At 41.2% G+C, this 23,617-nt stretch overlaps 1 protein-coding gene across 1 annotated transcript in view; it reads right to left on the bottom strand.

Annotated features, from left to right (window-relative positions):
- Nucleotides 1-23,617, bottom strand: part of BTBD16 (BTB domain containing 16) — a 44,207-nt gene that overhangs the window by 4,741 nt on the left and 15,849 nt on the right. The window contains exons 11-14 of the mRNA XM_063131588.1: nt 17,743-17,862; nt 7,173-7,264; nt 3,647-3,729; nt 868-945 (exon numbers count right to left, since the gene is read on the bottom strand). Of these exons, the coding sequence (XP_062987658.1) occupies nt 868-945; nt 3,647-3,729; nt 7,173-7,264; nt 17,743-17,862 (373 nt within the window). The remainder of the gene's footprint in view (nt 1-867; nt 946-3,646; nt 3,730-7,172; nt 7,265-17,742; nt 17,863-23,617) is intronic.

The raw sequence follows: 23,617 nt of genomic DNA, 5'->3' as shown, positions 1-23,617 counted from the left end.
CTTTATTTTGGGGAAAGAAGCAACCCTGAAAAGACATCCAAGAGCATGCAAAAATGGTAAAGGTTATGGGGGTGGGGGTACTGTTCAATGGAACTCCCACCCAAATCCACCATTTCACACACATACATGTAGTGCAGCTTTATTTATTTATTTGGTTTAAAAAGTTTTATAAATTGCCTTTAATTTTCCTCAACAAATTGTTACTTTAACATTATTTTATGTCATTTCAGTTTCTGTCCTCTGATCCACCTCTGCCATCCAGTGCTTGCAGCCACCACCCACATCAGGAATAACCTGCATTTTTTGGAACTGGCCAGCGAGAATATTGTTTGAATTTTTATTTTGGGGGAAAAAGATGAAAGATGGCAGCTTACTAGGTAAGTACAAACACAATTCATCCCACTAATTCTTGCCACAAATATGCTCTTTCGTCTCCCAAATTTTAGCACATGTGCTAAATGCTCTTTCTTTTTCTCTCCCTTCCCACCAATATACCAATGACAGAGTGAACCAGTTCACATGTAATGCATGGAATTAATTAAACCATGATTTGCCAGGGTTGTATGCCACTGCCATGCTCCGGGATGTGTGAACACGGACTCTATGGGTTAAAACCCCCAAAGTAAACCTACATTTAGTTCACACATCATGGAGCAACCTCCGATTGGGATGATTGGAGTTCGCATACTGAAAATCATGGCAGCAGGTTCCAGGGATGCACCATAGCAAATCTTGGCTTAATTAACTCACAATTTCCCACCATAACGTGTGAACGGGGACATTATGTGAGGTGGCCATATTACCAGCATATTGTTGTTCTCTTCCCCACTTCGTTTAGCAGTTCTTCACGTCTTAATGCTGAGTTACCTGTGTAAGCACCAGACCAAATCTCACGGCCTGAGTGTTGAAATCTCTCTGAAATGACATGTCACCGCCATTCTCTAGCTGAAGGGGAAAGAAAATATTATCCATTGTGAACTATTCACGAGTTTAATATTTTTCAATAAAACATAATTCTTAATAACATAGAAGGAACAATGCAATTCTTTGGTTTCTGTCTTAGCCATGCTCCAATCTTCATAACAGTATTGTATTATGTCATAAGTTTTCTATGTAACAGTTTAACTTTATTGATAAGGTGATGCACGTTGGGTCAAAAAACCACAACTTCAAGTATAACCTAACAAGAAAGACATCTTGGGATTGTGGTGGTGAGCTCGATGAAAGTGTCCACCCAGTGTGCGGCCACTGTAAAGAAGGCAAACTCCATGTTAGGCATTATAAGAAAAGGAATTGAGAATAAACTGCCAGTATCATACTGCCTTTATTCAAATCTATGGTGCAACCACACTTAGAACGCTGTGTACAGTTCTCATCCCATCTAAAAAAAGATAATATAGAGCTGGAAAAAGTGCAGAAAAGGGCAACTACAATGATTAAGGGGCTGGAGCATCTCCCCTATGAGGGAAGGTTACATCAACTGGGATTGTTTAGCTTGGAAAAAAGGAGGCTAAGGGGAGACATTATAGAGGTGTACAAAATTATGCATGGTATGGAGAATGTGGCTAGGGAGACATTTTTCTTTCTCTCTCAAAATTCTAGAACCCGGGGTCATCCGATGAAGCTGATTAGTGGGAGGTCCAGGACAAAAAAGAGGAAGTACTTCTTCACACGGCGCATAGTTAAATTATGCACTCACTACCACAAGATGTAGTGATGGCTGTCAAGGAGCCAGTCACCTGCGCTCCCGTTCTAGGCTGAGTCTGACGTGCCAGAAATAACAGCCACACCACGGTAGGGTTCAAAACAATTTATTAAATCCACACACAAGGTCTGGCAGGGTTCCCACGTCCCAGGGCCAGAACAACACATAAATGGAAAAGACACAGCACAAAAACAAGAAAGGCAGGAAGGACAAACACAACACTCCCCACACTCACACACTCAACCCTCCCCCACTGCTCAACAAGCAGCCACTCCTTTCCCAAGACGTCCAGCCCTTAAACTAACTTTTACATGAACTCTACCTCTGCGGGCCGTAGCCTCACAGACAGGAAAGCATTCTCTCTCAGCCTATGTTACCAGGATCCATACTGCTGCAAGGAAGCCCCGCAACCGACTCAGCCTTGATCTTTTATCAGCTCGGTTGCACGTACAACAGGGGAATATCGGCCAGGTGAAGAGTGGGATGATTCGACACAATGATTACTCAAGGTCCTTGACAGTCCGGTCACAGATCTGCCCAGAGACCAACTCTGTCAGTAGTCTTAAAGGGACCTCACCCCCCAAGCCCATCACAATGGCCACCAATTTGGATGGCTTTAAAAAGGGGTTATTATTTATTTATTTATTTATTTATTTATTTATTTATAGAGCGCCATCTATGTACATGGTGCTGTTCCTGGAGGAGAAGGCTATCAATGGCTACTAGCCCTGATGGTTGTGTTCTATCTCCAGTATTGGAGGCAGTAAGCCTGTGTGCACCAGTTGCTGGGGAACATGGGTGGGAGGGTGCTATTGCTCCATGTCCTGTTTGTTCATCCCTGGCTGATGGCTGGTTGGCTACTGTGTGAACAGAGTGCTGGACTAGATGGACCCTTGGTATGATCCAGCATGGCATTTCTTATGTTCTTAAATAAGGCATCGAACATGATGAAGTAAGTTTGATTCATCATTAACATGGAGGCTGTTCACATGTCACAGCAGCATTTGGTAGATTTCCACAAGCTGCTTCCAGTTTGCAGGAATGACCTACAAACTCCCCATTCATAGGTTGTTAATGTGACATCCAAACCTGGGCACTTTGAGTTATTTGTGGGTTAAACAATCCGAAGTTAACCTAAGAACAATTCATAGATTAACTTTAGGTTGTTTAATCCACAAACAACCCAAAGGCCCCATTTTCACATAACGGCAGCAAATCCTAGTTTTATTAATTAACCCACAATTTGCTGCCAAATGCTGCTGTGATGTGCGAACCAGTTCACTATCTTCATTAAACAGTACTATAAAGTGTTAAAGGCTGGGGTTGTATGGCACAGCAACCCAGTTTTTTAAAAACAACAACCAGGTTATCATGAACAAGCAGGAGTAAATGTGCATGCTGGCTCCCTGCAGTCTGATCATTCCTGCTGCAATTAAACAACCCAGGGACACTCCATCCCTCTGTTGTTTATCGTGATGCCCAAACCCAGAACTCAGGGCTGTTGGTGGAGAGACAACCCAGAGTATAAACATAGATTCCTACTCTATGTTGTCTCTCTCCCAACAACTCAGAGTTCTGGATTGAGACGTCATGATAATCCAGGGATAAACCCTGGGTTATCGTAATGTGCAACCACAGCCAATGCTCCATGTATTCTTCTTCATTGTGTTCTACTGTATCAGGCTTCAGCTTCACATGTAAGAAGTAATGAGAAAAAATAGTATTTCTAAGCATCTATAGAGTGTCCATCACCCCTGAGTTACCAAGAAGCCTCAACACATCCAGGACTAGAGACAAGGCTTCCTGGTTAGAGGGTATCACTTTAAGGCAGACTTGGATCATTGTAAAAATAAATCACAGATATGCTAGGAAAATACATCAATGAAATAAAAATGAACAGAACTCCCCAATTTACACACTATAGTAAGCATACCAACTCACTGCATGGTAATGATCAGACAAGATCCTCGTCAGCCATGGCAAAGGAAGGAAGTTAATCTCCCATAGTTCCTCCAGATGTTTACCTTTGGGAAAAGGAGAAGAGATTGAATTATTACATTTTTGTTAATCAGAAAAAAGACTGAGAACAATTTCATTGTACCTGTTGATATTGGACCAGTAATAGTTCATGGAAAGAGTAGATGCTACAAGAATGCAAAACAAAGACACAGAGTGTCATCACATGGGGGGGGGGGGAAATCGCGTTTCCTTTCTGTCGCTTCTCCGCCTGCACGTTTGTCCCTCATTACTTCCTCTTTCAAAAGAGAAAGTAAACAACGTGCATGTGGCCCATTCGGTGGGCCGTTTTGATCGCGCTGCTTCTCCTGCACATAGCAGGAGATAGTGGCAACTTCTGTCTCAAAAATAATTTGGATTTACTGGGGTCTTTTTTTGATGTGCAAAGAAGTTACGTCAGACACAGGCGACGACTTGAATAGGACCCACGGAAATATGTGAGTGCCCAGTAAGGGGCATGCAATGAAATGCTCGTATCAAGTGGAATTTTAAAAGGCCACATGAAGAACAACTAAGAAGGCTGTGAGGCCAGTGCAGATTTTATATGTTTTTAATTTGCTTTGTAAGCCACCTTGGGAACTGAAATAAAGAAATCAAATTTAAATTATCTCTATGTAAAACAGCAACTTCTCCCTGCACCTGGAAAGCTAGCAATTACAGATATTTTAAATAAACAAACCAACATTGAAAAGAAAGAAAAAAGTGTGTGTTTGTGTGTGTGGAACCTAGCTGAGGACAAATATGCTGGGCTAGATTCTTTCCCCCTGTTGTGTTAGTTTTGTACTTGAAAGGGCTTTTCTTATGCAGCGGAACATTTAAAAACATAGTCTGAAGTGGTACAGTCCACCGTGCTATCTTATTCCCAACTCATCCTGCTGCATGTGTAAATTTATCCCCACCCTGTTGTCTAGCTAAGGTACCACTCACTGAGTCAGTTCACTACTCTCAGCTGCCCTTTCTTCATACACCTGACCCACTGCCCCTTTCTGCTTCTACTCATAATTCTCCCAAAATTAATCGTCGTCAAACAAAGGTCTACCCAAATCTGGACTTGTTACAGGTCTGGATGCTGTGCCGTTTGCACTAGTGCAGTCCTTCCTACCAGGCAAGGATCAAGTTTAACAACATCTGGCCAAGCTTCTCCCGCCACAAGGAGAGAGAAAATTAATTTGCCTCTTGAATTAAATATATTCGCTTACGGCAAAGTGTGGGTTTCCCTTTAAAGGACAGATTTGGCTTTGTGTGATGTCACTGCAATCTATTTGGGCTGAGAGAAGGAAACGTAACATGGCCCCTGCTTTTGAAAGCAGCTATTGTTCCAATGCAAATGTAGCAACCAAGTGGGTGAATAAAAAGGGTGTTGTTGTTTTTTTAAAAAGTGGTTTCTTTTAAAGAGCTTGTGACAATAAGCTTCCATTCTTCTTCCCTCTATTAATCATAAAAAGTGAATAGTAAAGCCTTTCCCACAGCTGGAACAAAATAAATGTCAAACAGTCATTTTCAGGGTTCCATTTCCTCCAGCTACTAGGTAATATTACACAAGTTGATTTCAACTAACTATCTAGTGCAATATACCACCTAAATTTAATCTCTGGCTTTGTTCATATAAAGACTGTCTTTTTTCTTTATTTCTGCTTTTTGCCTACCTTGGAACCTGTGTGTTTTGCTCAAGACAAGGGACAGCTCTGAGTTACAGTTAGAGGTGAAGTTGCCCCAAATTTGGGATCCCTTCTGGTATTTGGAGAAATGGTTATTTATTTTTTAAAATACATTGGTAGATTTCAGGAGCCCCAAATAAGCTATTTATCTTGTTAAAAGGGGAGGCGTTAAATAATGTTTTTCCAAATGAGTGGTGGAAACACATGAGGAAAAAATATATAGGGAAGACTTCTTTGCATGTACATCCACACACTAGTACTTTTGCATCACATGTACATAAACGCTGATATATATCCAAAATCTTCCATGTGCATTTCTTCCATGTACCTACCCTGATTTATTGCAACATAAAAGGTCATCCTAAGCACTCTCAGTGGAGCCTCTGATATTGGAGGCAGGGTAGGCATGGTTGGGCACCCGCTGAGGGCCCACACCCCAGCAAGATCCCACTGACAAGAGCCCTGTGGAGTTGTTCCTCCTCACCATTGCAACCTGCTTCTTCGCCTGCCTCTCACTCTGACCCAGTGTAGTGGCGATGTGAAGGACGAGCAGTAGATGTCTCGGCCTACTTGCTCACTGGCTTTCTTCCCATCAAGCAAGAAAGTAGTAGCAATGCTAAGAAAGAGGGTGAGGAGCCATAGCAACTGGTGACAATGGCAATGAGATGGTCAACTCACTGAGTGATGGGGGCCCACTGAGGGTGCCTTTGCCCAAGGGCTCTCAAGAACCACCACTGATCTTTCCTATGTCCTGCTTGGGAGGGCAGGGCAGAAATGTGAGGGGAAGTCTCTCCGGATGGACACCAACATTTGAAAAGCTCTATCATTTAAGAACTTGGTTCCCCCTCCCACCCAGTCCTATGGCCTCAGGGACACTGTCCGGGGACCTTAGGATTGCAAGTTAAGATGAAGTATGGTGAAGACCTTTTTATTCTCCCAGTATTTTAACAGTCTATAAATTAATTTTAACTTTGCTGTTTTAAATTTGTATTTTTGCATTGCTGCTATTTTTATCTTGGTTGTGCTTTTATATTGTATTTTATATTATGGTTTTATGCTGTTGTTTTGTTTTGAATTGTCTTAATTTTGTGAACCGCCCAGAGAGCTTCGGCTATTGGGCGGTATAGAAATGCAATAAATAAATAAATAAATGAAATAATTGCTTATTCTTCCCCTGTTTACTCCTATCTCCATTTTTCTCTGTTGCTTTTTGGGGTTGCTTTGAAATTGTAAACTCCTCAGATTAAGGACCTTTCAACCCTATTCTTTGTCAATGTATGTAGACGGTTTTATATCTATGTATGTAGACGGTTTTATATCTATGAGCATCATCACACGGGAGAAAATTGCATTTCCTTACCTTCACTTCTCTGCCCCTGTGTTTGTCCCTCATTATTTCCCCATTCTGCACTGAGGGGAAAGAGGAAGTAAACAAAGACCATGTGGCCCATTCAGGGGCCGTTTGTAATGCACCACTTTTCCTGCACACAGCAAGAGATTATGGCACGTTCCGTTCTTTTTTAAAAAAGTCATATTAAAGGGAATCTATTTTGCAATGGAAAAATGAGCGCGTGGGAGGCAGATGACAATGTCTAAAGGATGCACGCGCATCCGTAAGTGGACAGTAGTGAGCGTGGGATAAAACGCTTGTCTGATGAACCTCTATATCTATATATTTGGTTCGATCATACTCAACTCATTCATGCAGATATAGTTTTTTGCAATCACACAAATTGAGACTGCAGTTCTATTCGAATCATAAGTTCTGCACTTGAAAGAAAAAGTAAACTTACTTGAAGTGATGCCATGTAAACGGAGGCACTGAAAAATAGCTATGTACTGCTGTCCTATTTCCCTTTCCAGGAAGGCACATATCTTGGGTAAGCTAAAACAAAACAATGGAGCAGAAAACCTGATTTAACCCCAGCATTATTTCCTATCCAGACTTCGCACTGCTACAAACTTTATTCATTTTTTTTTGCATGGAAAGCACTTGCAGTGGAGGAAAGAACATGGCAAATGCATATAGATGGCTGTGTGAGATTTTTGTACATATATTGAGAAGCTAAAACATGTTACTGCAGTGAAAGTCATGTCTTTGCACATCTGAGACGTATGTGAGATCCTATGTGCATTCCCTCCCCAGACATTTCCCTACACATTAGTACTTTCTAAGAATTAAAGAAAACAGTGGCCATATAATAGTCAAGCTTAACCTACTCAGGGAATTTTCCTCATGTTGAATTATCTGATGGACATCCCAGTAATGTCAGGTCAGGCCATCGGGAAACTGAGAGATGAAGTTTTTGTGTTTTCTCTGGAGAAACATGGAAATTATCCTAACACAAACCTTATTGCATGGCCATGAAATCTCAGACCTTAAACCTACCACTGAAACCATTACCCAACACTTCCAGCAAAATGTTCAGACTCTAAGGGAACAAACCCAGACTCCCTGGAAGGGTTACTGAGGGGTTGTTGGGTGCTGCAGACCTCCGTCTCTGCTCATGCAGAGGAAGGTCCAGCTACAGAGGTTTTCCGTAGCCACTGTGGCTGCCCTGTTACTCTGCCAAGGGTGGGGCCAAAAATAGGGCAGTTTGGAGCTGTCTGATGTTTTGCAGGATCCAGTCCTTCCTCGTTCTCCCAACATACTGCCAAATAGAGCTGAAAAAATGACACCAGCAAAAGAGCAAGCATAGTAAATTTCCTTCCATGGATGTAGTGGGAGGAGAAAAATAAAAATAAAATGGTTGCCCGGCTGCCCCCATCTTCCTCCCTGGCCAGCACAAGTCAGCAGAGCTTAGGAAATGGTGGTTCCTTCTCCATCATGGACCACCCTCTCTCACTTTAGAGTTGCTCTGTAAAGCTGCAATCCTATAGCCACCCCCTTTAACTCAATGGAACTTACTTTTTAATAAAGAGCTATAAGATTGCATAGTAAATGTAGGATCTAAGTCTAGATTTTAAGCATGGCATCCTCAGTAGTTTACATTAGTATGACCATGTCCATACCTGGTGATTATTAATTTTAATAGCCTGGACTGAATGTGGAAGTGAAGAAACACCAATATTGCCAATTGGGCCAGTAGTAGAACATTCAGGACAGTAATTTTACTATCGTCATATGGAATATGGGCTAACAAAAGAAGGTTGGGAAATCAGCTCAAGAGTTCATCACACAAATCGGCCCCTGAAGATGCATTTGGTTCATCATTTTACTCTTCCTTACAAAGGAAAGGGCCTGTGTGATGGATGGCACCACAACTGTGGAATACTTTCAGTAGGGAGGCTTACTACATGCCTAGTTTGCTATGATTCCTGCACAAGGCAAAAGCATTTTTATTTCCCCAGACCTTTTCATCCTCTGTATATTGCTTTTATGCTTCTAGGAGTTCGTTTGTTTTTAATCCTACTGTTTTTTTTATACTGTTCTGTTGTTTTTTAATGTTCTTGTTTTATTGTAATTTTACATTTTTGTAAGCGACCTTAATTACCTATTGAAAGACGGGGGTATAAAAAAATGGAATCAAACCATCAATCCCGTTTAGAACTTTTACAAACCCTCAAGGAAAGAAAACACCACAGAAATATATGAATGTCCAAATATACTATTATTTGCAACAACCTTAACCCATCATTTCCAGGTGTAATTCAAAGGATTTTGGGTGGAAATTGTCAAACAGTGATTTATTTATTTATTTATTTATTTATTTATTTATTTATTTATTTATTTCTTTAATATCCCACCTTTTTTCCTCCAAGGAACACAAGGCAGCATACATAATCCTCCTCCTCTCTATTTTATCTTCACAACAACCACCTTGTAAGGCAGGCTGGGCTGAGGGTCTGTGACTGGCCCAACGTCACCCAGTAAGCTTCCATGTACGAATGGGGTCTAGAACCCAGATCTCCTGACTCCCAGTCCAACGCTTTAGCCACTACACCACACTAAGGTGCAATCCTATGCATGTTTAGATAGAAAAAGTCCTAGAAATTCCAGCATTCCCCAGTCAGCTGAAAATGTCAGCTGTTATACACATATATAAACTCACATGCTCTCCAGATATAATGATAAACTAAGGTTTATTGCTTTGCTATATGCACAAGCTGTAGGCTCATGTCTACACCTTTGGTGTCCACACCTTTGGTGTGGCTGCAAAGAAATCAGAAGCTTTCACTTCTGTTTCCATTAACCATCATTTAGCATTATATCTGAACCCTAAACTGAGGTTAATGTTAACAATGGTTTAATGAAATGAGTTAGCTTAATAAATCAAGGTTTGAAGTTGGCTTGTTCCAATAAAACATAGTTAAGATTATATAATGCTTGTCTGAGTTTTGACCTAATGCTAAACTCCAGTTGTTAAAAATGGAAACAAAAACTTCCAATTTCCTCATCATGGTGACACCAGAGGAGATGGAAGGGAGGGGGGTGAAGCCTACAAGCTCAAGTCTTGCCTAGACTAATTCATGTAATGAGAAATTGTAGGTTACTGATACATCGAAATGCTGCCATTGTTTAAGCAAATAATTCTACAAGAGCTTTTTTCTCAGTGTCTCAAAATTTGATTTGAGAGCGATAAACAATCTGGAAAGGTTAATGTACTAAAAAAAATATGGAAGATTATGTACAAGGTGTCTCAAAGGTTGATCCAAAGGCTGACTGGGTTATTAACAGTAGGTAATATCTAACCAACCATTTAGGTTATATAATGATTAATAGGAAATAGGCACTTCAAGGCTAATTCTTTGCCAAAGAGGAAGAAGCCAGCAGCCCAGAGCTGGTAGACTAAACAAAACTGTCAAGGGTTCACTGATCTAAGCAGAATACTTAGGTAGTATTCGATAAACAAACCCACATTTTCCAAATGACACAGCAGGGAAGCAAGCCAACATCATTACTAGGAGCTGGAGATGTTTACTTCGTTTCTTAAACAATTTTCTGTTTTATTTTGTATTGCTTCACACAGACAGGTCTAGACTGCCTTATTTTTAAAAGTGTCTAGCATTAATCATGGCAAAGAATTCACCAGCAGAGGGTATCACCAAATTATATAAATTCAAACATAATGCTTTTTTTTCTTCCACAGAGGAATACAGTTGTGAAATAACTTTTATGAGGACCAACCAAAATATCACAAAAAGTGTGTAAGCTTTCGGGTTCTCCAGAACTCTTCATCAGGAGAAACCTGCAAATTTTGGTGTGACATTTTGGTTGGTCCTCATAAAGGTTTTGCCCAATTGTGGATCTTGATCCCTCCCTCAAAAAAGTCTTTGATTTTTATGAAGAATACACATAACACATTGGGGGGCGGGAATTGTCATCAAAAAGGGGGGAAAAAACCCTTGAAGCTAGAAACTTGGGTTAGGACAGAAAATCCTGCTTAGTATCATATAAGTGGCATGTGCTAGTTCTGTAGCATTTCTGAGGTTTGTCTCTGAACAGCTGATTTCCCCTTTCACATATCAAAAAAATATAATATGTTTATTAGGCAACCTGTGTAGGTTTTAGCCATTATCACAGTAAAAGGAGAGAGAGAGCGAAAAAGGCATCTCTTCACTAGGCATTTATCGTGCACTCATGATCGTTCACTCACAGAAGTTCGCGGGTCCTTTTCATGACGTCATCTACCTCCGATGCCTCTTGCATTGTTTCAAGGGATAATCTACCATTTTAAAAGTCACTGAACATGCAAATCACGTGATAAAACAGCACCATCTGCTGGTGGTATCAATGAAACATGTAGGAGGGAACTGGCCAAAACAAGGGCGGGGGGGGGAGCACATGTATTTTACTGATTGTTAAAGCCCAAAGACTGCAAAGGAGTGTCTATACAACATCACTTTTTTGCTTGTTTCCCACAAAACCCTGCAGCATTACAGCTGTGGGGCAGGAACAATAAATCCTAATGGCAGGAGGGAATGCAGGCTAGCCGGCTGGAAAAACCACAGTGCCAAGCCCGCCCCCGCCCTGCCTTCCTGTGCTTACCCGGACCTACCATGGGCTTCAAAATGGTGATAAATCAACACTGCAAATAAGCAAAGTTTTGGGGGGAAGAAGCACGATGTGGCTGTGAGTTGGTGGCTGCATATTATAAATGACGCAGCACCACTGCACAGCCAGAATGGCTTAAACAGGGTGTATAGACAAGCCCCAGAAGAGAAATCCCCAGTAAGGCTGTGGGATTTTTTGCTGAATGTTGAGAAGCACAAATTGCTTCTTTAACTCCCCTCAGTTTCAAAAGCAGTTTGACATGAGGCAAAAATATGAGCCTGACAGTGCAGTCTTGTGCATGTCTAGTTAGAAGAAAGTCCTATTTACATCGCCAAGACCTATTCCCAGGTAACTGGGTATTGGATTGCAGCCTAAAGGCCTTTGGGTGCTCCTGAAACTGAATTCACCGTTGTTGGATCCTGCCTAAATTCCTGCTCACTCCTGCCTGCAGATCTTTCCTGCATCTTACTATAATATTTTTCACTAGAATTTTTCCATGGGTAGTCCTTTGTACAAGAATAATTGTCATGCACAATCAGCCCTGTCTCTAAAATTGCAACCATTAATAAAAAAGCTCTGAACTAAATTATTCTCTCTCCCCTCCCCCTGTTTGATTCTAGCTACTTTTTCAGAGTTCATTTGTAATTTCGTTCTTGCTGTGTTCAGATAGTTTGAATACATTATTTTTATAGATGCACCGGAAATGTGCTCTCAGAAAACCAAAACACACACACACACACACACACACACACACACACACACACACCAACCACGTCTTTGAAAGGTCAGAGAGGAATCAGCTGCCTCTTGCTGCAAATTCACTACAAAAGGCAGAAAGGAACTCAAACGTGGTTTCCCTCTGCATTAAACAATACTTCACTTCCAGTTCCAATGACTTTGCATAGAAAACAGCTGTTTTCTCTGAAGTTAACACAATGCACAATATATTTGAGTTTAATTCACTAAAGGTACGGTGAAATTATTAATTTTGGAAGGTATGCTCTTGAGTGCTACCAACACCTATTTAAGCTGAGCATATTTTTTGAAATTATGCTTTTGGTTTGCTTTCTGAAATATAGCATGTACCAGCCTCGCCTCTTTTCACCACTATTTTGAAGTATTTGTCAGAGACGTGTTGTTGGGGTTGCCAAATCAAACACTGCAAACATCAGGGAATACTAAAGCATTGTACTTCAAACTGCTAAGATCATACTCCCTTTATACAAATCTATGGTGCAACCACACTTAGAATACTATGTACAGTTCTGGTCACAGCACTTAAAAAAAGAGAATCCTGTAGAGTTGGAAAAGTCCAAAAAAGCATAACTAGAATGACCCAGAGGACGAAGCAACCCCCCCATGAGGAAAGATTACAGCATCTTGAGGGGGGATCTACACTACTGCTTTTAAAGCGCTTTAAAGCGCTTTGAAAACGTTTTGAAACCTGTATATGCAGTGTGTCCTGGGCCCCAACAGTTGTCAAAACTGTTATAAAGCACTTTAAAGCAGTAGTGTAGATCCGACTGCTTAGCTGGGGGAAAAGCGCAAATATGGGTTGATATGATAGAGCTGGGCAAAATTATGCATGGTGTGGAAAAAGTGGATAGGGTTAGGGTCCTGCTTGTAGGTTTTCCACGGGCAGCTGGTTGGCCAATGTGTGAACAGCATGCTGGACTGGATGGACTTTTGTTCTGATCCAGGATGGCTCTTACGTTCTTGTTTTGGTTTGGTTTATTTGAAGAATTTATATTCTGTTCTTCAGATAAAGGGCCTGTCAGAGCATAAATATATGGATCCTAACTTTCCTTCTGTGAATGAAACAGTTTCCCCCTTCCCTCTGAAACCTCCCTTCATTCCCCAGAAAGGCCTCTAGGAAGTGTATCAGACTCAGGGTGCTACAACCAGGAAGGCCCTATCACAAGTTACCATCTGCATCACCTTCGAGAAGACTGGAAGTATCAGCGCTGAGTAGCTGGGCAAGTTAATGTGAGAAAAGCAACGTGAGCAGCAATGTGGCCAAGTTTACAGATGCCACCCAATTATTCAGGGTGGCTAAAACAAGAAGGGTTTGTGAAGGGCTCCAAAAGGATCTCTCACAACCACCTCTTTCAAGTCAGGACTAAACCCTCTCACAAGGAAATGTTTATTAACTTCTGTATTGGGTCAGTCAGCCCTTTCTGGGTAGATATTTTAAACCGGAAAGAGCAAGGGTCAAGCAGAAATATGGTAGGCCAGACTCATCCAAACATTTTGCTCACATCCTCAGCAACTGAAAATCATCCCATATCGTAAGAAGATGCTCTGGACACATTTATCAATAAAACTGCAGACAAAGTGGCATCAAAGTCACTATGGATGGGAGTGACTTTATCCTTAATTGCTTAGCAAATAAGTCATAGACTGCTTCTGAGGGACCAGACTGAAGAAAACATGCATCACTTGGGAAAAACTCCTCGGGATAACACTGCGAGAATGCAACATCAGCATAGAAATACCGCTGCTTTGTCATATCACCATCAGGGTGGGCTTTAACATTGGGTTCTTACCTGTACTTGGTTAGATTAATTTTGAGTCTTTCTCCACTATGTTCCAGCTATCAGCCCATATATTTCATTGCTCCTAACCCTGATAATCCAAGGAACTAAATGAGAGGACACTTAGGAATGAATGTGCCACACACAAGTCATCTCAAAGACCATCCAAATGTCAACAAGCGCATGAGGCATGCTAGCTGAAAACTCTTTAGGGGCCCTCAGAAATCCAACAACAACATCCAGGGCCAGCACACTCTGTCCCCCAGGAGGATACACACATCTTTGTGTTTTAATGTTATGCCCTGAATAAAAATGGTGCCTGAAAAGGATTAGACAGTCAACAACATGCTTGTCCCAGTGTAGGGTCACAGTTGCACATCATCATCAAAATGCTTTCAATGTGTGTAACTAACTGAACGATAAGACAGAGATTATCATTTCTGTATTCTCTAGGATGATTCCATTCTCTAGACCCAAGTCTAAGATCCTGAACAACCCATCTCCCTCCTAACTTATCTGGTTGTAATAAAGTTGGCCATTACTTGGTGGCAAGGGCTTTATCTACACTGCATAAATACACTCGGGATGAGAAGATTATCCACAGTGGGGATGCTGCCTGAAAGTTAGCCTTAAGAAGCAGATCAGCAGTGAAAACGCATATGAAATAGCATTAGAGCAAGCCTGACTTTGTTTCTTTCAATAGCGGGTTTGTAAAATTATGAATGGTATGGGGAGAGTGCAGAGAACTTTTTCTTCATTTCTCATAATATTAGCACTTGGAATCACCATCACCCAATGAAACTGATTAGCAGTAGTTTCAAAGCAGGCAAAGGAAAGAACTATTTTCCACATTGCATAGTTATTAAATTCATTAATAATGATGGCCATTACCTTAGATGGCTTTACTGAAAGGGTGAGACAAATTAATGGAAGATTGGTATATCGGAACTTCTATGTTCCTCGGCAGTATATCTGCTTCGGATGCGCAATGGAGATGGTTATTGCCTTCATCATGTCCTACGTATTGGCATCACATAGCCATCTGGCAGGCCAATGCTGGAAACAGGATGCTGGACTAGATGGATCATGGTTTAATCCAGGACAGCTCTTCTTACATTCCACATGGCATGTTGCAAATTGCTTTTGAAACTCTCTCCAGTTTTAAAATGAGAGTTGGTATTGGGCAGAGGGAGCTTCTGTTTGAGAAACACAAAACACAAAGCTGCCTCGGGGTTATGGAATTAGTCTAGTTGCATGGTTCTTTGGATACTGGCCAATAACTTGGCACTGGCAGCAATTGGCAGTGTAGAAAATCTCCTGCAGCTGCTTCGAACTGTGTGAAGCGCTGTTATAAACTCGCACAATGCTACCTAGCATCTTATGTGGCTGCTAAACAATACGAAGCTTTGTGTTTCTTCATTTTTGTTGACGATTTCCAGAAGGGCACATGTCCACTCAAGAGAATCCTCTTGACTTGATTCTACAATCCTCTTTGCCAGACTATTTTTGTACAAACATAAAACTGTGCCTGGAACATCTGCACCTGCTATTTGCAACGTGAAATTATAACACATAAAAGCCACTATACTAATCTTAGTACTTTTTATGGAGATATGGTCGGTTGGACTTGCTAACTTCAAGTTGTTGGTGGGCTTTTTTTTTTTAATGGTGTGAATTTCCTGCACAAACCATGCACTTACATCTGTTCATACATCCCAATCCTAATATATATTGGCAACAGTCCAAAAGTTATATAAATCGCATACTTGAAGCCATTGAATTCAATGAGCTTAAGCATGTGCAACTGTGTTCAGCTGTGGCCATCATGTGGAATACATTCAATTGAAATCAACAGGACTTACTGGGGAGCTAGAATCATCCCTGTTACAACTCCTGTCTCTTATTGGCTTGGTTCCTATTAATCATTCTTAATTTTGATTGACATATTCGGGCTCACAGAAAACTAGATAACCACCAGTGGAATTCAAGTTCTAGAGAAGTGCACTGCATACATGTATATGCCTCACACAGCTTAATAAACAAATGGCTTATGTTCCTTTCCCCCTTTCCAGATGTCTGAGACTAAAGCAAGTTACATAAGATCACATTAAGCTAAAGGAATACAGATGTGTAAATGACAAAACAATTTAAAGTACAACAAACATACTGGGAGAGTACAAATAAACTGGGTTGATTCCGGGAGGTGGTGGTAGGGGCAATTAATCAACTATGCCATTTAGTAAGCAAAATTCATTTTTGAAAAGTAGAATGCTTAATCACATAGGATCTTGCAATATGATATCAATTATTTTAAATGTGAGCTGTGGAGTTACAATTTTGCACATCACGCTCAACTTGCACATGTGCGCATCATAAACTTTCTAATTTTCCGCTAGCTTCTCATATACCAAGTGCTTCTCAGGTCAAACTAGTCAATAATGATTCACCCGCCACTTCAGCTCATTTCCTATCTCTTGGAGGAAAAAAGAAAAGAAGAAGATTCCAGGCATGGGAGCTCTGCTTTGAGCCAAACAGTCATTTCTTTATAGTGGTACATGACTCATAGGAAAGAATGTCTCATGGGGATAGTAGCAACAAAAACAAATAAAAGGGCAACGTTAAGAAAAACTGTTTTCAAAGAAAAAGAACTGAGATAACCCCAGGCATTTTCATATGCAAGGCTTGAAATCCATTTGAACTTATACTGAACTAAAATGTGAAAGTAAGAATGACACTGGCCAGAATTTTAGTTCTTCCACCCCATCTCGTTCTCCCCCTCAACCCCTCTGCACTAGCATGAAGCTGGAAGTGGCAGGGGAATCCACTGCAGCCATCCTCAATCCATTGTAGTCCCCAGCTCTGATGTTAGTTTTTAGGTTGCATTTGATTATTACTTTTTTAAAAGTGTGTGTATGTATTAGGAGGAGGAGGAGGAGGAGGAGGAGGAGGAGTGAAGACTTTCTGGGATGCCAGCTGGAGCCCTACACCTCTCCCATTTTACAGAAGATCAAAATGTGCAGCAGTACAGCAGTGGCAGGTTGTGAGCTCAACCTGTGCTAGTTTCCGACACTGAAATCAACAAATCTCCACCTTCTCTCTGCCGACATGCGTTTCACAGCCTTGTCAAGGGCTTCTGCAGAAATTGGTCTCTCAGTCACTCCAGGGTAGCTTATAAATCTATCTCAGCTTGCCAAAGAGTAAGTGGGTTTTCACCATGCATCAGGTTCAGCTACATGGTAGAATGATCACCTGGCTGAGTCCTTTCACTATGCAAAAAGCACTAACTGTATGTAGCTCACAAACTCTGCTCCTTGCCCGACCTAAGGCTTCATCATGATCCGCGGTCAAATGCTTTGGCCAGACAAGGTCACTGGAAAAGGCCCAGCTCTGGAAACTTTTTGTTGCTTCTTCCGTCCCCCTGAGAAGTCTTGGATTTGCCAGGGGAGGGGAGTGGGGGTTGGTAGGGGAGAGCATAGGGCCAGTGAAAGTGAAACACAGATATGTTCCGCTGCTTTCAACGGGACAGAATACATCCCACTGTATATGTTATACCTCTCTATACCAGTTACTGGGAAAGATGGAGGATGCACTCATGTCCTGCATGTGAGCTTCCTCTGAGCATCTGTTTGGCCAATATGCAAATGAAACGCTGGATAAGACCAGCCTTTCATCTGATCCTATATGGCTCTTCTTACTTTCTTGGAGTGCAACATGTGCTTAACTGTCCCATTGAAATAAATGGGACTTCCAAGTTGTTGCGAGAATATAATGATATAATGCATCTGGAGCTTTATGGTACAAATAGGATATAATTAATACTATATATTTAATTACCTGCTAAAATATGTGAGGACGGTATCATAGGATGGAATTATCTGAATTTTGGGGTTTTGCTGCAGGAAGACCCAACATAATGCAGTTCGCAAGAGATGGAATTCATTGAAAGTAAATAACCTGCCAGGAAAAAAGCAAAAGAAAAACATCTTTATGAACTCTGTTTGAATGACTTTTGTATGATAATATTTACCTAAGCGAAAGGTTACACCATTGCACTCTTTAAGTGGAGAAACTACTTTTAAATTTAAGTTACTCCCCTTTGATATTTGTGTACATCTTGCGGTTTGGGCTTAATTTTAAAAAATTGATTCAACCACTTCAACTTTATTTAGGGTAGTCACTTACGCATCATCAGAAAAGAGGATCAAAGGGGACACAGATTCGTAAAACATTTGTCAATGCTAATTTATATAGAAAATTTCAGATTTCGAAATAATTATTATTTAAATAGAAATACAGTACATCTCGCCATAGTAAGGGAGACCAGGTGACCTGTGTGCCTGCCTATTCTGCCTGCTGTCTAAGTACTAACTGTTGATGGGAACTTCAAGACTCCTATTTTCCCTTCTTCTGGTTCTTTATCTTTGAAACAGACTTGGACTGGGCAGCCCTTCAGATAGAGGACTATCCTCTGTAAAGTAAGACTCATGGCCAACCTTCATTTATTTAATATACTTCAGTGCATCTTATCTGGTATATTTTGACAGTAGTTCCATCCAGAACACTTGACATAACAGCCAGCAAGTTACATAGCCCAAAGTTTGCAAAATGGCAATTTCACTAGCAGCCAAAAACACAAATGTATTGTTTTTGTCTTTGAAAAAAAAAAGCCTCACGTTCGAGTTCACATAAATAAGATTAATTGGGGTGACATTTCATAGGGGGCAGGGACATCATCACTTTATTATGTGGTCACAGACCCATTAGAAACAACAGCAGGCACAAGACCCAAGGAATTCCAAAGCCACAAGAAATTCTGGGTTACATTAAAATTTAAATTGTGAAAGACCAGCACAATCTTAACAGTGCTGCAGTCATTTTCTGTGTGCATTTATTGTTCCTGATTACTATAGAAATATTATCAACATGAAGAGACACATATGTGACCTTATTTTAAAAGTAAAAATATCTGTGCTTTTGCCATGCATATCACATATATAAGTCCATTTGATTCTTTTGATTCTTTATAGCATTTGTCCTTAACGGCTGCAGGCTTGTACACTTCCTCTCCCCTTCCTGTTTCCTGTTCAGTGCTAATCATAGTTTGCTGTGTTATCCAAATCAGAATTGGAAACTAGACTTTGGTTTGAAGGGCAACGGCAAACCACAGATGTCACAGTAAACTATTGTTAAACACATGCACCCCATTTCTGAGCAGTGAGAAGGGGGTTAAGGGGTTCCAGTGTTTAGCCAGAATTTAGTTTCTGTAGAGTCACTGGAGACCTAATGGCATTGCTGTGGCAGACAGAAGGTTCATTTACACAAATATATACAGGGTTCACAGCATTAGCACTCCAACAGATTCCCGCTCCCATCAGATGTCTAGGAAAACCGTAGTGCCATGATTTCCTGAAGAGAGCACAGCCAGCTCTCTGCCTCCCTTTCCTATCCAATTCCAGCACAGACTGACCCTGCTCCACACACAGGCCACTCTCCCCCCCTCCCCCTGTTTAGTGGGTGGAAAGAAAGATTGTCAACTCCACCCTTCTTGGGCCATCCCAGCTCCACTGAAACACATCACTAGAATGTTACCAGCTATCAACCATCCTTTTGTCAGGCCTTGAGATACTGCTTATGTGTGCTTTCAGATAGGGGTAAATTGTATTTCCTTACCATCGCTCTGCTTCCTGCTTCTCTTCTATATCTGAAACGAGCTTAATTACACGAGAAGAGAGAAGCAACCACGTGGCCTGTAATTTAAAACCTCCCAACAAATATAGTTGAATGGGAAAAACAGCGCCCTCTAGTGGGTGTTTTATAGCGCAACGTTCAGAAGAAATAATGGCAAAAATAATGGCACATTGTTTTAACTGTTTTAATAGTTTTACTGCTTTTAAATTAAATATTGTTTTAACTTGGTTTATGGTTTAATTTGTTTTTAGATGTGTATATTTACTGTTTTATACTGTATGCTTTTATCTGTATGCCACCCTGAGATCTTATTGATATAGGGCGGGATATAAATATTTAAAATAAATAAATAAATAACCGGAACGGAAGACACGCAAGAGCCTCTTGACGTCATCAAAATGACCTGCGAACTTCCACGAGCGGCCAGTCACAAGTGTGCTATAAATTGCTAATTTAAGGAAGCCTTTAGGGTATTCTTGCATAAGCGCTGGTTTTTACCAGCCCTTTGGGTTTCCTATATTTTTATTAATTCATTGCGGTTTCATGCAGTTCTGGTGCACCTGCTGTTCTCCTGTATTTCAGTTTTTCCTGTACCTGTCTAACTGACTACCTGGAGCACATCTAGCCAGATACTTGTTTGCTGACCTGAGCTGGTGAAAAGCTCCTTTCCTGGCTCTCATCCTACCCAGATTGGGGGCAGGGGTGGGAGGTGTTCAGACAAATCTTCCGGAGCGTCATCAGACAGCTGCTTTTGTAAGAGTCGCATGGCGGCAGGGAAACTTTAAAAGGAGAGCTTTGAAAACTTCGTGGGAGGAAGCTAATTGCTTTCCGAGAAGGGCAAAGTTAATGAACTGCTCAGATAAGACAAGAGTCTGTTTAAGGATTAGAAGCACGGAAAATCCGTATAGCTTTCAGCAAGATTTTGGAAGTAAACACAGTCTTTAAAACGCATTGGGAAAGAGATCTTTGCAAAAAGGCAGACATTCTGTCCCAACGCTATAAATAAATTCATCTTCAAAACAAGGAGCTCGGATCTATAGCTGCCCCTGGGAGCCATCAAATGGTTTAGTGGGAAAGAGAGATCTAAAATGGGTGATGGTGGAACAACAATGATAATTTATTTCTCTCCCTCCCACTGCCCCACTGCTGCATCAGCCCTTATTTTTAGTCTAGTGAGACTCACAGACCTCTGACCTTGTTGGCCTTCAGGAAAAAGGTAGATTTTTTTCCCTCACCTCCTCCCCCGCCCAGCATTTTAATGCACCCATCACTGTGCAATTATTTTGAGATACATTTCAGTGATGGTATTCATGAACTGTATGCCTTGCTAATGACATTCTCACCAAACGGCGTTGATAACGTTCTATGGAGCAGCTCTGCTGGTTGTTATCACTCATCTCTGTGTGCCGCCCACGTCCATTTGTGACTCTTTGCTTCCAGGCCTGTTGAAGGCATTACAAGTCCTGCCTCTCCACCCCCCACCCCCACCTTTTCCTGCCTGGAATGCCTTAAAGGAAAGGCAGGATACAAATGTGATAGATGAAACAATTCGACTGCAAGCTAAGGATTGGCAAAGAGGGAACGTTGCAATGGGGGTACTGAGAGTATATCACATAGATTAGACGTTATATATCTGCAGTTAAAGGTGATTTGAGAGACCATTGCCTGAGACCCAGGAAACTGGCTTGCCAGCCAGAATAGACAGCGCTGAGCTAAATAGATATGATGTTAAATATGTCAACGTTAAAAAGTCTATCATTTTTTTAAAAAAAAAAAAAGCAGGGAGGGGGCCATTTTCATTGAGACTTCAGCATACACACAAGAGACAATGTAATCCTCTCTCCCTCACCACGATCTTGATGAAAATCACATCCCTGCGCTGCTGTTAGCTCCAGAAGAAAGTTCCCATTAAAGCTCATTAAAGCTCCCATTGGTACAAACGGAAGCACACACACACACACACACACACACACACACACGGCTAACAGCGCCCTTTTTTCTGGGATTAATAGAAACATCCATCATGGTCATGGAGAGGGAGGAAAGGGTTAAACCTCCCCTCGTCACATCTTGTGATCATGATAAAATGCACACCCACACTGCTATTAGGTTTTTACCAAACTGGCAGGCTCCTTAATGGTGCCTTTAGTCTACAATCCTATACACACTAACCTTGGAGTAAGCCATATTGAATTCAATGAGACATACTTTTGAGTAAATATCCTTAGGGTTGCATTGTTAGGGTCACATAAACTTTGGTCCTCAGTCTGAACTAGTATAACGAAACCTCCTATGTTCCTATCTAGTGTCCCATTCATTGGGATGCCAGGGACATATAGCTACACTCCCACCCTGGTAAAGGGCTGGTGGACTTAATACTGTCTTTGCCACAGTCAGCATTCCATTCATTGGGATGCCAGCTAGTATCCCATTCACTGGGATGCCAGGGACTTAGAGCTACACTGCCACCCCGGTAAAGAGCTGGTGGACTAAAAACTAAATTATTCACATCTATGTTCCTAGTAATTATTCACACCTATTTCCTGGGGGCTGTACAAATCAGTCCATTTTCAAATGGCCAACATTGTTACAGCTGCATGACTGAGGCTGCAAGCTTATACACACTTAGCTGAGAGTAACACCCATTCAACTCAAAGGGGTTTATTTCTGAGTAGACCTACATAGGATTGTGTGGTATGTAACCTATTTCAAAAAGCTTACTTTAAGAGGTAAGATAATTTAATCCTAGAGACTGGCTATAGCTGATGTAACATGGTGACTAAGAGCACAAGTGATGAGTTGGCATCAGCTTCCTCATCTGTAATATGGAGACATATTACATGGGGCCATCACAACGTTCTAAGGATTATCAAGACAGCGACCTGATCACCGCTGACCATTGCTGTTTCTGAATATTCAACTGCAGCTTGTCCTGTCGTGGGTGGCAGAGGTTCTGTGAGGGTTAAACAACCCTTGCATAACCCATGGCCTGTTCTAGGGTGATGTGAGGCTTTTTGAAACCACACACAATTTTGGCTGCCTGGGTTCAGACGCTATGACAAGTTGTAGGTGCAGCCTGAATATTCAAAACTGTTTGTTTGATCATGCCAACTAGCCCAATGTACAGAAATATATGTAATTTGAGATATTAGGGAAAATATTAGATATTTCACACCCAAGATTAGAAAGGTCCAGTTGAAAAGCTCATGAAGCTATCTTTTATGAACAGTTGCTCTTAGTCTCAATATGGATGATATTCTATAATCTTTTTTGTAAGTGTGACTTGTCCTGATGCAACCTTGGTCCAGAGAAGGAATTTTTAGGAGACAGAGATCACGCCCATTGATGTCGGGCATATGATTCAGCAGACAAGACTTGATTGTTTTGGATTTTGCCAGTCTACAAATTGTTCTTTCAAATGAAAGCTAATATTGACCTGACAACAGTTCTCTCTTTTACAGCCCAACTGTAATTGCTCTCTGATGAAAACCAGTATAACCAATGTGTTATGACACAGCAAGTTAATTACAGGAAAAGTCTTACTTAACTTGAGCAAAACAGATTGTTTTCATGCGTGTGTCAGGTCACATTGGGAGTTAGAACCTGGCATGTAAATCAGATTTTCTGTGTCTAAACTAGCCCAACTAGGACAGTAAAGCTTCCTCGGGGCTACTTCACACAGGAAGAAGATTGAGCAGAGTCCCTATACTTGGCAGATGGATTTCAGAAATCATTTGAATCTGCCTCAGGCCACTGGTTCATCTATCTGAAAATGATCTACTCCCAGTTGGCAGTGGCTGACGAAGGTCTTGAGTTGTTTCCCCCCAGCATCACTACCTGCAATCTTTTTAACAGAAGAGGGCAAGGATCCAACCTGGGGCTTCCTGCCTACAAGCCCCTCCCCAAATAATGGATTTACAGTTGTCATAGAAAATGAATGTGTGAATTTTATGTATGAGTTTTGAAAGCACAAATATAGCCTCAACTACAACCTTAGGTAGATTTGATAAACTGACATGAT

Source organism: Elgaria multicarinata, chromosome 8 (genome assembly GCF_023053635.1).
Source record: "Elgaria multicarinata webbii isolate HBS135686 ecotype San Diego chromosome 8, rElgMul1.1.pri, whole genome shotgun sequence".
Lineage (NCBI taxonomy): Eukaryota > Metazoa > Chordata > Lepidosauria > Squamata > Anguidae > Elgaria > Elgaria multicarinata.
Note: the sequence above shows the minus strand (reverse complement) of the source record. Positions and strands in the feature narration are given on the sequence as shown.